At 31.2% G+C, this 13,379-nt stretch overlaps 1 protein-coding gene across 1 annotated transcript in view; it reads left to right on the plus strand.

The window, feature by feature from the left end:
• The first annotated feature begins 246 nt into the window (after window positions 1-246).
• LOC132737804 (zinc finger SWIM domain-containing protein 6-like) overlaps window positions 247-13,379 on the plus strand; it is a 60,971-nt gene continuing 47,838 nt past the window's right edge. The window contains exon 1 of the mRNA XM_060725151.1: window positions 247-621. Coding sequence (XP_060581134.1) covers window positions 255-621 — 367 coding nt within the window. The 5' untranslated portion in view covers window positions 247-254. The remainder of the gene's footprint in view (window positions 622-13,379) is intronic.

Here is a 13,379-nt window from a genome sequence, read left to right on the forward strand (position 1 = left end):
TTTTCAAACGCACTATACATCATTTACGCATTGTTGACATTTTTATTACTAGTAATCAATATATGAATGGGAATTGTCAATGCAAGGTACAGGGCAGTAATACACATCAATTACAATATATTGCGGAAGAATGGGAATTCCAATGGCCCGCAACGCGCATAAATTTGATTGACAGCACTTTTGCGCATGCGTATTAAATTTACTCCGATTAATTGACGCATGCGCACACACCCCTAAGTAATCAGATGTTCCCAATGGCGGCTGCTAAGCGGATGCGAGTTTCGCTAGGCGAAAATTCAAAGGACCAAAATGGATCTTATTCTAAAGGAAATTCTTCTAAAAGTGGAAAAACACATAATACAGAGTCTCTTCTTGACATATGTGCTAAAATTGTTGGTGAAAATATACCATTTCAAAAAATTGAGCAGCGTTTCGATCGGATACCCGAACCTGTTCAAAGTCGGATAGTTTTTTGGTCATTTCCTCGTAATGAACGAGATATATGCATGTATTCCTCCTTTTCACAAGTTGGAAAAGAAAATGCAGACAGTGACAAACTTCCATTCAATCAAGGAATTAAATTGCTGGAGTCTGGAGCTGTTGAAAAAGTTCTGCAAATAGGTGAGGCAAAAGTGGATTTAGCTCGTCACGCTTCGTTTGGCAAAAGATCAAAAGAAATGTGCCGAATATTATTATCATGGTATTTTATGAAGTGATCGAAAGTATCTGTATGCTCAGACGGGTCAATATGATAAGAATATTTTATAAAGTAGTTATTTAAGTATAATATAATTATGTGTTACTTAAAAATAATGAAGTGAATAGACTCACAGTCTCTTGGTTTCAATTGAAAGAGAGAATTTTAAACTGTTAACAAAGTTCCCATTCATTGTTTAACAATTTTTTTAGTCCTTGGTTCAAAATATTCGATACATTTCAGTTTTTGAACAGAAAAGTTAATGCATCAAAAGTTGTTTGTCAAACAAAGTTTATGTAAAAATTAATTGTTAAAGATCACAATTATTTAATTCAATGTAAAATAATAATAGAAAGTATTAAAATGTTATAGATATGAAATTAGTTCACCACATAATATGTGTTCAAGTTAACTGTTTTAAAACTCAGTTAACTGTTTTATCAAGTTTGAAATGCAGTGAGCTTTGAAATGCAATATTTAGGCATTATGTAATCTACACAGATAAAAGGCCATTATGTTTGTTAACAATGAAAGAAATTAATACATTATTACAATTTTGTTATAAATTTGAAACAGTCATGAAAGCACTGGCCCAGAACAGTAGTGACTAATTTACGTCTCTTTACATATTTCCTGGTTTATAATGGTAGTACTAATAAACTTTGTTTGAGAAATGTTAAATGACGTCAAATATATGAGAGAATGTCAGTCATTTGTCAAGCTCTAGCTGTAAACTTTCTTTTGTATTTTAACAAGACACTTTGGTATAATTTTGTTTCGAATCAAAATTTATTTATTGTAGGTATGAAATATAAACATATCACAAAACATAAGCTGTAGAGCTTTGTTCACCAATATTATTCATCATTCATTTGCATTCAGTAGAATTTTTAGCATAGTCTGTTCTAATTTTCTGAATGTGGGTCAACTTGCCCCCCTCCCCCTATCCCCAGTCATCCTAGCCCTTTATAACAACTTGGCACTGGTCAACTCTGCCTATAAATATAATTACTCTTAAAATATATTTTCATATAACTGTCATTGTTAAACATGTTCAAGTTTTGAAGTTTTATTGAGCTTATTTCAGATATTATTATTCTGTTCAAACATCATTGGATGTTATAAGAACAAACATTGTTAAATATAATTACATCTAATGATTTATAGCCATAAAATTCAATCTAAAATCTTTATTTATGGATCAATCATGAAACATCTTGTCTTGATATGTGGATAATATATGTCTTCTTAAAATGAGACTTTTAAACAATATGCTAACATTTTTCAATTTGTATTGATCGTAGCTCCGAATAATTTTGTATTTCTCTAATTATAGTTATTTACTCATTATTAAAAAAGTTTATTAACTAAGGAATCTACTCTTTACCAATTTGCTACCACCATTGTTTCAGTCACTGGAGTGATTTTGTAATTGGAAGGTTATTTCTCTTGTGACAGTGAAGTTTTTTGTTTGACATACATACACAACGTAAATGAATTTTGATAAAAGTTTAATATCTTCTTTTAGTTCTTTGTTTCAATTATGCTGTTTGTTTAAGAAAGTGCAAGATTACCTTTTCTAAGTTCAACACAAAAGGAGAGTTTAAGTGTCTTTTATGCCATTTCCTCCCCTTTGGTGTCCTATAAAATGTCTTTCATGCTATTTCCTCCCCTTTGGAGTCCTAAGGATTGGTAGTTATACAGATTTTATCATTGAAGTGTCTTAAGCCCTTGTGTGCTGTACAGATAAAGTAGCTTTGTGTCAATGGTTGCCTGTGGGATCTTTCATTTAAGATACATTCAGCCTGTACATGCATCCTCTTTGCTAAAGACAAACATCCTGAATATAGAGCTGCTATACAAACAGATTAATTAAAGCACCCTGTCAATGTAAAATACCATTTTTTTTGTGTGAAAGAATTATTGAATTTGAAAAAAGAAAAATGTAGTTGATTCAGATTATAAATGTAGCCTTAAAGTCTTAAACAGGTTGAAAGACTGCAAATAACAGATGAAATTTTTCAGGACTGATGATAACAATACAGAAGTAACACTTAGTCTACTGATTTCATAAATAAATTACGACAACAGCATTTTTCTGATCTGGTTATATTGATAGCTTTTCACTGTCAATTTGAAGTACAGTACAGTTCATTTTTGTTGTTTGTTTTTGATAAATTACATGTACATGTATTGTAGCACTCTGTAAACTTGTAAAGAGATCAAAAAATTTCTGCGTTTCAAAATAGCCAATAAATTGTTCTTTACTTGGTTTGGAAATCTGCTAATTTGAGAAAGAATAGGACTGGTGCAAATAAGATATTTATTTACAGTGTTATGGCAATATGTGACTTTATGCTCATATTTTTATTAACACGTAAATCAAGAGTGACATCAGGATGGTTTGTAGGATCTACCGGTTTCCATCTTTCAAGACCTACATCAGAATGAATATTTTTATTGTCAAGTTGAACTGAATTAATGATTATATCAATATTCCCATAGATTGACTCTTATAATGTTGATTAATGATGATACTCAGATAGTAGAAAATGTTAAGGATAAAATATGTAAATCTTCCAAAAATATAAAAAGACTTCCCCATTCTTTTTTTTTAAATTGACCGTTACAGGTAATTTCCAATGGGTATTAACAAAAATTTCCCTTGGCCACATGAATTATTAATCGTTCATGTGAAGTAGATTATAAAATTGAAAATAGTAATGGCAAAACGTAAACTAATTTTGACATTCACCTATTCACTTACTATATACCATTGGATGGGCATATAAATGCCACTTTACACATCTAAAGGTAATATTCAGGTAACAAGTTACGATTCTTGGAAGGTCAGTAAAGTGGGATCCTCACTGTGTCTAAGTCCCAACTCGAATTTAATATTTTGGCACTAATTATTGTAAATTGTGACTAAATCAGACTAAAGGACTTATATAGTTTAGATGAGGGAAAATCTGTTTTAGCTACAAATTCATTATTATTATTATTTAAGTGATGAAAAATGAAATATGAGGTATGATATGAACGTTTTTAGAAGTTTTTGCTCTAAATTTTGATGAACCTACCTTTTAACAGTTCTACAAGTTATGCCAACCACTGAACCTGTATATCAATTATGGCACTTCATGATTTTAATCAAGTTAATTTAATTAAGTTCATTTGAAATTGTATATAATATTATTTATTAGTGCAAATTTTATAGTGTATATTTATATGATTTATCATATGTATTTCTGCTTTTTACAATGATTCTATGGATCATCATCTAAAAAATATGATCTCTTGTGCATTTTATTAGTCTGTTTATTGGCGTTCGATACATGTAATGTGGTAAATTTATGTACTTTAACTCAAGGCAATAGAAGCTGCAGTGTTGCAGGCAGAAAATTGCTGGTATACAGCCATTGATAGATCAATTATTTGCCAGAGTACAAAATAATTTGCCAGAAATATTTGATAGCCTTTGTCTAGCCAGTGGAGCTTTAGATCACTTGGCAGAGAATGGCTTTTATTGTAAAACTTACCAATTTTGTAAGGGAATTGTATTCACAGAGGTGAATCATGAAAGAAATCAGTTTATAATTATTGAAATAAATGCTTATCAATTAAATAGTATGAAGAAAAAAAATTTTTTTAGTAACATAGAAATTTCTGATGAGATAATTTTTTGAAAATGTAAGCCTAATTTCTGGATGAGATTGAGAATGATTCTGTTGTTTGAATACCTGACTGAATTGAAATTTTGAATGCCATTGTAATTTTTCCTCCTAACGGGTTATGTTCACACTTCTTGTATATTTATTAATAATTTTACGTCAATTTCAATTTGAACAAGTACATGTAGGTTGGACTTTTAAGTTCGATTTTATTATCTTAATTTTGTGATGATTGATTAATCTATAAATACATTGATCAGCATTAATTGTATGCACTCGTGGAAGTTCAACTAACTCCCCTCTGCATTTCTTTGCCACTTGTCTGACCCATTGACCCTGTCCTTATCACATGCATTTTGCTCAAGAAGGCTGGCTGACTTTTATTGGCCTGAGGGTGATTATTACAGAGTGCAGATATTATGGCCTGTGTAAGTGTAATAAGGGTAATTGTATCATAGTTTGGAGACCTTTCTGTTGAAAATGTGTCAGGGTTAAATCGTTTACATATACATGCACAGTGCGTTAACTGGAGTGCGGGTATTAGTTACCCGCACTCCAGAGCATGCCCATTGATTGGCTCATTTTTGCTGGGGTTTACATATTGTGACGGCAGTGAAAGTGAAATCGACAGAAATGTCATATTTAGATGCTCGTTCATTGGTTCATTTTTGCCGGGGTTTCATATTGTAACAACAGGGAACGTGTTTTTATGTTTGACTATGATACAAAAGAGAAAGAACACCAAAACACTCGGTAATCTGATTAATACTCGGGGGGCTACGCCCCCTCGTACAAATCAGATAACCTCGTGTTTCGGTGCTCTTTCTATTACTTAACTATGCAAAAGGTCAATAAGTGCATTTGCTAATTATAGATCTTGTGTAATTGAATATTAATTTGGTTCACTGTGTAATGATGGACATGTCTGGCTTTGGTTTTAGAACTGTTCATTGTTTATAATGGGAAGTCAAGTTCCAAACTTTGGAAGTCAGAGACTGCAAAGTATCTGACATTGGACTAGGTAAAGAAGGAAAAGCATTGTATTTTGGAAGTCACAAGACATTAAACAAGGAGTAAATGACTCCCAAACTGGTAACAGTATTGAATTTGGTCATCCTGATGGCCGTCTCTACGTTCATGAAGCATGATTATATTATTCCATTAATTATTGCCATGAGTATTATGTGCAGGTGCAAATGTTTTGTTGGGTTATAAATGTAAAATGTTTGTCTTGTAGTCCTTGAGCTGGTAATGGTCTTGGTATGTCTCACTACATAATTCAGCCGCGTCATGACAAAATTACCAACATAATGCGTTTGCGACCAGCATGGATCCAGACCAGCCTGCGCATCTGCACAGTCTGATCAGGATCCATGCTGTTCGATTACATACCCTAAAACAAGTAGAGAAACTGATAGCGAACAGCATGGATCCTGATCAGACTGCGCGGATGCGCAGGCTGGTCTGGATCCATGCTGGACGCTAACCCATTATGTTGGTTTTGTCTTGACGGGGCTCTTATGTCATTTACATTTCATTTAAATCTTACCATGCTTAATATTTTCAATAAACTTGTACGTCTTTCAGTCTAAACAAAACCATTCATAATTTTTAGTAAATTTTTCAAAATAATTCAACTGACTGAATAGCTTCAACACTAAACCAGTGCAGACCATGATCAAATGGCACTGATCCTGGTCTTGGATAATTTAAATGAAAGTCTTACAGTATACATGTACATGAAGTTAAACAAAAAAGGTCTAAGATCTATGGGTATTGAATAAGATGATAATATACTTTTTCAGCTTTAATAATGCTATTGTTAACAATTGCACTTTTGTGATAACAGTGTATTTATTATTCATACAGAAAAACACAAAAACTGGTCAATAGTATGGCAACATTTTGTCTCTGCTACATTAACATATTTATACCCAGTGATTTTATAGCCAGCAGCTGGCCTGTATGAATATAACAGCATGTTCACTAATTGTTCACTGATTTACATATAATTGGTACATAGAGGAACAAAGAGTAAATATAATTTATATCATGTATATAGTGTGGCATGGCAGTCCTTTTGGGCCATCAATGAATTGATTTCTTTTGTTGTGTACTAAAATAAATAGATTGCATTATGGGTGTTTTATTGGTAAAAACAAAATATATGTATATAGCTTATAATGATCAATTTAGACACTTAGTTAATATTTTTAGAAACAATGATTGCTGTTTTAGGACTTGGGTGGGACAGACTTTGTATTTTCTTTGTGTTTCAAGACTTGTAACTTGCTGTGCTTTGTTTACTCTTAACCTTCAAGAGTGGTTTCTGTCTTTAAAATGATGATAGCTGTATTTGACAGAAGATCCACATAGTAAGTTATTGAAATAACTGCAACAAATTCTGTGTTTATCAGAGGTTTAGATTAGTTTTCAGATTTAACCAGAGATCCTATATAAGACCATTCTGACAGGCTCTTACATCCCAGGGAGAATGTCAGGGGACAAAGACTCGTTGGTGTACATTTAACTTAATCTCCAGAAGAAATTGTGGCTTGAATTATCTACATTATATAGGAGTGATATATGTAACATTTTACAATATCCGCCTGTTGTACATCAGTCATTTTAAATGTGTAACCTGACCTCTACATTATCAGCATTTCCTCTCAGAAATCTGCCGACTCCTTAACCCCCAGTGTGTTGAGAGTGTCATAGGTATGTCACTTTGAATTACGCAGGAGCTACTTTTTTTTACCACATTCAGATGTCCTCCCCTACTGTGCTAACTTGAGAAAAGTTGTGGAATAAGTATGACTAATGCAAGGGAACAGATTTTGCATGTAATGTTTACATATATTTTATACAATAAACCAAATATTTGTGCTTTTTTATTAGTATCACAGGTGTGGCTTCGAATTAAGTGATACTTGATTAATATGAGATGCAGTTAAATATGAAATGCAGTTGTTGTTTTTTTTAAAGAATTTAAATGTTTACAAATTTTGATGACCCAATTCCTTGATTGCTTTGAAACATTATAGGGACCTGGTTGTGCATATATAATTAATAAAGTTATGTGTTTACAATAGGGAGTCATTCCTCTTTATAACACTCATAAAAAATATACAAGTAGTAACAGCTTGTTCTAATAAGATTTCTAATAAACCAGAGCTCTATTTGACAGATTGTGTGAGTTTGGTCAATATCATACTCATAATATCAAATTAAAAAAAGAAGTTGCCAACTGTTTCAGAAATATAATTATATTGATTCAATTTCAGTTTAGATATATTTATATAAATTATAATTGAAAACTTGCATCTTATTTTGATATTGTAAAAACAATATATATTATTATTGTAAACGAAAAAAAGAAGACTTGTTCGCCAGGAACTCAGCTTGGAACCCTGGGAAAGCAGGCACAGGAAGTGACATATATTTGAATGGAAAGGAAGTCTGGGAACTGTGTGAAATCTGTTTCCTGTGAGGGGAATTAGTGTCAAGCATGACTTCTGTATTTCCTGTGCGTATGTCAATCTTATGAATTAATTCTAAGCAGACATGCTCTTATGTCTACATTTATATTGGCAGCTGGCACTGGGGTAACCTTTTTTAATACCAGAAAATATAACTGCAATAAAGACAGAAGTTTTAATAAAGTTTTTATGTTTGTATTTGTTGATAAACAGAGGTAATAAATCTTTGACAGGCTGGTGGCAACTGAATATACCTACCAGGCAACCAGAACAGATCCAAGATTTAGCCAGCATGCCATCTGATCATGGTCTGCACTGGTCACTATTCTTACACTATTCATATTTTGAAACTTTCCTTATAAATGATGAATGGTTTTGTCCAGATTAAAAGATGGGCAAGTCCACTTAAGATATGTAGCATGGTAATTTTAGGTTAAAGAAACTCTAGGGGACAATAAATATAGTGCTTTGGTAACCCAAAATGCCAAGGCTGAATATAGAAATGTTATCATTTCTATTGGTCAGTGTTTCGAGTTTTGCGTAACAATAGCCCAATTAGATAATTGCTTTTGTGTGGACAGTAATATATTTCTGAACCAGTTTCTCTTAGTCTTGATAGTTGCATTGCAAATCAAAGCAAAATATAAGACATTTGTAATGACCATCTTGATCATGTGATACACTGTTTGTGTCGTCAAATATGATTGGATGAAGTGGCCTATTATTTCTCAAAACAGTTGCATAGTGTCATGTGAAAGGAAAGTTTTTGTCTTGTGACCACTTGATAATTTACTAATAAATACTTAATATGAAAAGTATGGAATGTAATATATCCACTGAGATGCCTCAATGCCTAAAATTTTCATTCTGTGCTTTAGGAAAGCATAATATTAAAAAATAGGAATTAAAAAAAAATTTGACAAGAGCATTATACTTTATCAACATGTCCACGAATTTAAATTTAGTCATCTTATGACATGAAGAATTTAATTGACGTTAACAGCTTGATGGTCCCGTTGCTCAGATTTTGTCATTTTGACTTATTTCTGTCATCTTCAGTGGATGACATCTATTCAAGTGTGCTATCTACTGTAAACAAGCCATGTTTACACAGAATATCTTGTGTATTCTTGTGTATTATTCTTTGGTATCAGAAGTTAGGGAGTTTTGGGTGATAAATGTGCCGGAGATAAAACTGTGTCAGTGGGGTACCCTTTGAGATGTCTCTAATTTTCTCCTTGGGGTTTATTTAATAAATTGGTCTCTATGCACCTTTGGGTCTATTAAATTGCTCACTCCATCTTGGGTTAGGTTAATCTGGACCCAAGGTTAAAAAGAAATTCTCCAAACTTAATTTCAGATCTCAGGTCAGAAATCAGCTCAGAATTGTCACATTGTCCAATGAAAATCCTGAGATTTGAGACAGAACTAATAACTAATAATCTACCTTCGAGTTTTATAATTTGGTACATGAATTATATTGACTTGGTCTTTGGGTTTATTTGTTTCTTTTATCTGGTCTATCCACCAGTTTTGTGATATACCAGTCTTTCATATATACTCTTCAATGGGTGTTTAGTTGGGATCTCTGAAACTTGGAAGGGAATGGGCTGAAACTTCACTCACTTGTTCTCTCTGATTACAAATGTATCTTACATGATAGGTACAGGTCCCATAAAGAGTTACGTCACCATTCTTAAGGTCAAGCTCTGAGAATAGTCTTTACGGACAGCTCTTGTTATTTTTGATGTTCTGTTACAGTTTCCTTTGCTATACAGCTGTAGCTTCTTTTGCCCACACACCACACGCACACACTTGTTTTATGGCCTTCAGTTCAGTTAATATAGTAATTTAGTATTTTAAATGGAAGACAATAGAGCACTTTGTTTGTGTTTTGTTTCTTTCGTGACAATTTTTTTTTGCACTTCACCTTTAGTATCTTCTCCTACTTTATTAGTATCTAACATGCTGTATAGTCCATTATTAAAACAATATAAAACAGTTAGATTTCACTCATTTTTCCGCAGAAAGTCATATTCATTTCTTTGACTTAATGGATGCCTGTAAAATTTGTTATCAATTTGGAAATACTGTACAATAATAAGTCACATTAAAAGAAAATGAAACTGTAATAAAACTCTTACAGTAATGTAAGGAAATCAAGTGTTTACCATTTGTCAATAGAAAGACTACACATAATATGAATGATATTAAAGATACATGTATAGGATTGGCCAAGAATGAAAATGTTTACGTTATACTTTTTGGAAAAATATGGTATAACTTCTACAGTACAGGAGTGTGATAAAGTAGACAAACTATGCCTAAATGTCTTCATATATACTTATGATAATTTATTTAATATTAAGGGAAGGGTGGGGTGTAGCCAGCATGATATATACATGTAGGACATACTGTTATAGGGTATGATAGTGTCAAAACTATTTTGCTTCTCAGAAGTTAAAGACCTCATTCAGATAATCATAATTACAAAAAATCTCTATACATGCAATTCTGTAATACTTTGTGTAATCTACACATACATGAAATTCAGGATATACTTGTTAGCTTATTCATAATCCGGGGTTTGCTAAATATTGCTTGTGTTTAATTTTTTTGCAAATTGTTACCCCAGACAATCTTATTGACTTTCTAAATGAAAATATCACTGTATGATAAGACTATTTACAAATTTTTGATATTCAAATGAGATTGACAATTGTATATTTATCAAGCATACAATAGGTATTTGAATAGACGCAAAGAATCTGAAGTTCAATAAGCTATTAACAGATAAGATAAACCATACAACCAGGTTTTTGACAGGATTATCTCTCCCCTTCTCTCTGGTATGACATACAGAAATTTTTCATTGCTATCTGGGTGGATAATTAATTTGATTGTGCAAGTGTTCTAAACAGATTTAAGTGCAACGGATGAATCATAAAATTTTGATTTTGTTGAATGTTGTTGAATTTGTAAATTTTAGTTGTATTTTATTGATGATGGCTTTTACCCCATCTTTTAAACAAGTGTTAGTATATTTGTATATGAGATGGTCTTGTAAATGATTGATTGATTGATTTTTATTAAAATTTAAAAAAATTAATTAAAGGAACTCCACTGAGGTTCAAACTAAAAATTTTTAATTTTTTTTTAAATTATTTACATAACATTTAATACAGAAAGATATGCAAAAGATAATTAAGAAATATACTCAGAAATAAATGTATATGAGATGGTCTTGTAAATGATTGATTGATTGACTGATTTTTATTAAAATTTAAAAAAAATAATTGAATTTAAAGGAACTCCACTGAGGTTCAAAACCTAAAAAAAAATTTATTTTTTTTAATTATTTACATAACATTTAATACAGAAAGATATGCAAAAGATAATTAAGAAATATACTCAGAAATAAATTATAAGTCTTAAATTTGATGCTATTTCTAGCTAGATTTTAGTGAAAAGCCTTTCAATGTTTTACAGTTAGAATATTTATTTTGAAAAAAAAAATACACAAAAAACAATGTGAGCAAATGAGCTGATATTGTACACACAAGTTATTGTTGTAGATCTACATCATTCTAATGGAATATTAATCTCAAAAATAAGTTCCAGTCTCATCATCTCGTCAAAAAAGTAGAGTTCCTTTAAAAAGCTAGCTCCGAGACGTAAAAGAAGTAAAAGCATGGGGGAAAGATGAAGTCATTGTACTGTCAAGGTTGAAGCATTCTAGTCTTGTGATCTTGTTAAGGAATTCTATCTTTGGGTTGTTTAACATTAAAAAAAAAAATGATTTTTCAAAATTGTATTATCTGTGTTGGATTTATTGGGAATCTTTCTGGTTTATTTGAAAGAAATCCCATCAGAAAAAATCAAAAGTATGCTTTGCCATTTTTGTTTTTCTATTTCCCTTACGGTGTCCTATTTTTCTCCATTTTCCTTTCTCAAGAAAATGAGATAATTTACAATAAAACTGGGACGTCATTCCCATTAAATGTATCTGGAGTGTTTTGTACTCATTCATTCTTTATGAGTTGCGATCTGATAGTATTTAAAAACCACTACATGCATCAAGGGTTTTCCTTTTCTATATATCCTGGTTTAATACGCTTTCGTATTACATTTAGATTGGGCAATCTAGGTGCATTCAACTAATAAAATCGTTATATTCTGTAAGATTTTACTCTTATTGAGTTGTGTGTCACGGAAAATAAAACAGTGCACTTATCTGAATCATGTTGCAATAAGTTCACAACTCTCACACTTCTGCCGGTTGTAAAAACTTTGTAGTACAATCATTTCTCGCACATTTAAAAAAAAAAAAATATTTTTTTGCGGGAGAAAAAATAAATTTTGTATAAAAATCAAGATGTTTTAGATGTATCAAAAGTACAGCTAGTGATCGATCTAGGCCTCAATTCTATGTAGTACTTGGTTAATTTTCAATTTTTTATGGAGGGTAGTAAATTACCTTTATATGTCATATCTTCTTGCATTAAAAAACATGAAATAAAATTCCTACTACAGATGTTATGGATTTCATATATTAAAAAATGAGTTCAAAAGCAAGAATTGACGACGATGACGATTAAAATTGTACTGATGAGGTGGCAAGTAAATAATTTAAGAGCATATGCTTTGTGTACATAAAGTTATAGTTTTTGTAAATAGTGCGTCAAATCACGTCATGATTTTGTGGGATCGGCCTTCTAACTACGAAACTAAAAGATCAAAAGTTGTATGATATTATCCGAAATAAAATATGAACTTAATACTAATTAATCAATGTATATATTGTTTTGTATTTATGACATCACACCTATAATGATGTACAGAAATAGACCTTTAACTTTCAAAAATATGCAGTTCATGATATAAAAATGTTACAAATGATTGATTATTATGTAGTCGGTCGTTTTTGTATAAATTTAAATTTTTTATAAATTGTATTATAAGCCTCAAGGGTTTGATTTTTCTCAAAGAAATTGGTTATCATTGTTATAAAGTCGTAATAATTATGTGATGAATTGCTAATAGCAAAAAGTACATATATTATTGTTAGAAAAAAAAGAAGTCTCATAAAAATGAAATGACATATTGTACATTTATGAGATTTATTAAAAAGATGTATGCCACAAAATACTTGTCAGTTATGTTTTAGCTTTAAGGCATGTGTTGAACTGTTTATGTATACAGGCAAGTGACTTTAACATCATACCTTCCAGCCTTCTTTGAGATTATTTTAGACATTAGTTGCCTTTAAGGACATGTTATTTTTAAGTGTCATCGAATTTTTAACAATAAGTCATAAAAAAAATTGACCATTTTGAGAACATTATGTTTTTATTTAAAGACCCATTATGATCAAACTATTTGCCTGTGGCAGCTAGCATGATTGTTCATTTATTAATCAAACTAAAGTTTTGTCAGAATTAAAAAAGTTTTTAAAGTTTGAATACTGAAGTTTTGATATACAGTTGTAGCTAGTAGCTTTGTATTAAATGATGGTGGGCTTAACTATAT

Source organism: Ruditapes philippinarum, unplaced genomic scaffold (genome assembly GCF_026571515.1).
Source record: "Ruditapes philippinarum isolate M1 unplaced genomic scaffold, ASM2657151v2 ctg3286_1_1_1_1, whole genome shotgun sequence".
Lineage (NCBI taxonomy): Eukaryota > Metazoa > Mollusca > Bivalvia > Venerida > Veneridae > Ruditapes > Ruditapes philippinarum.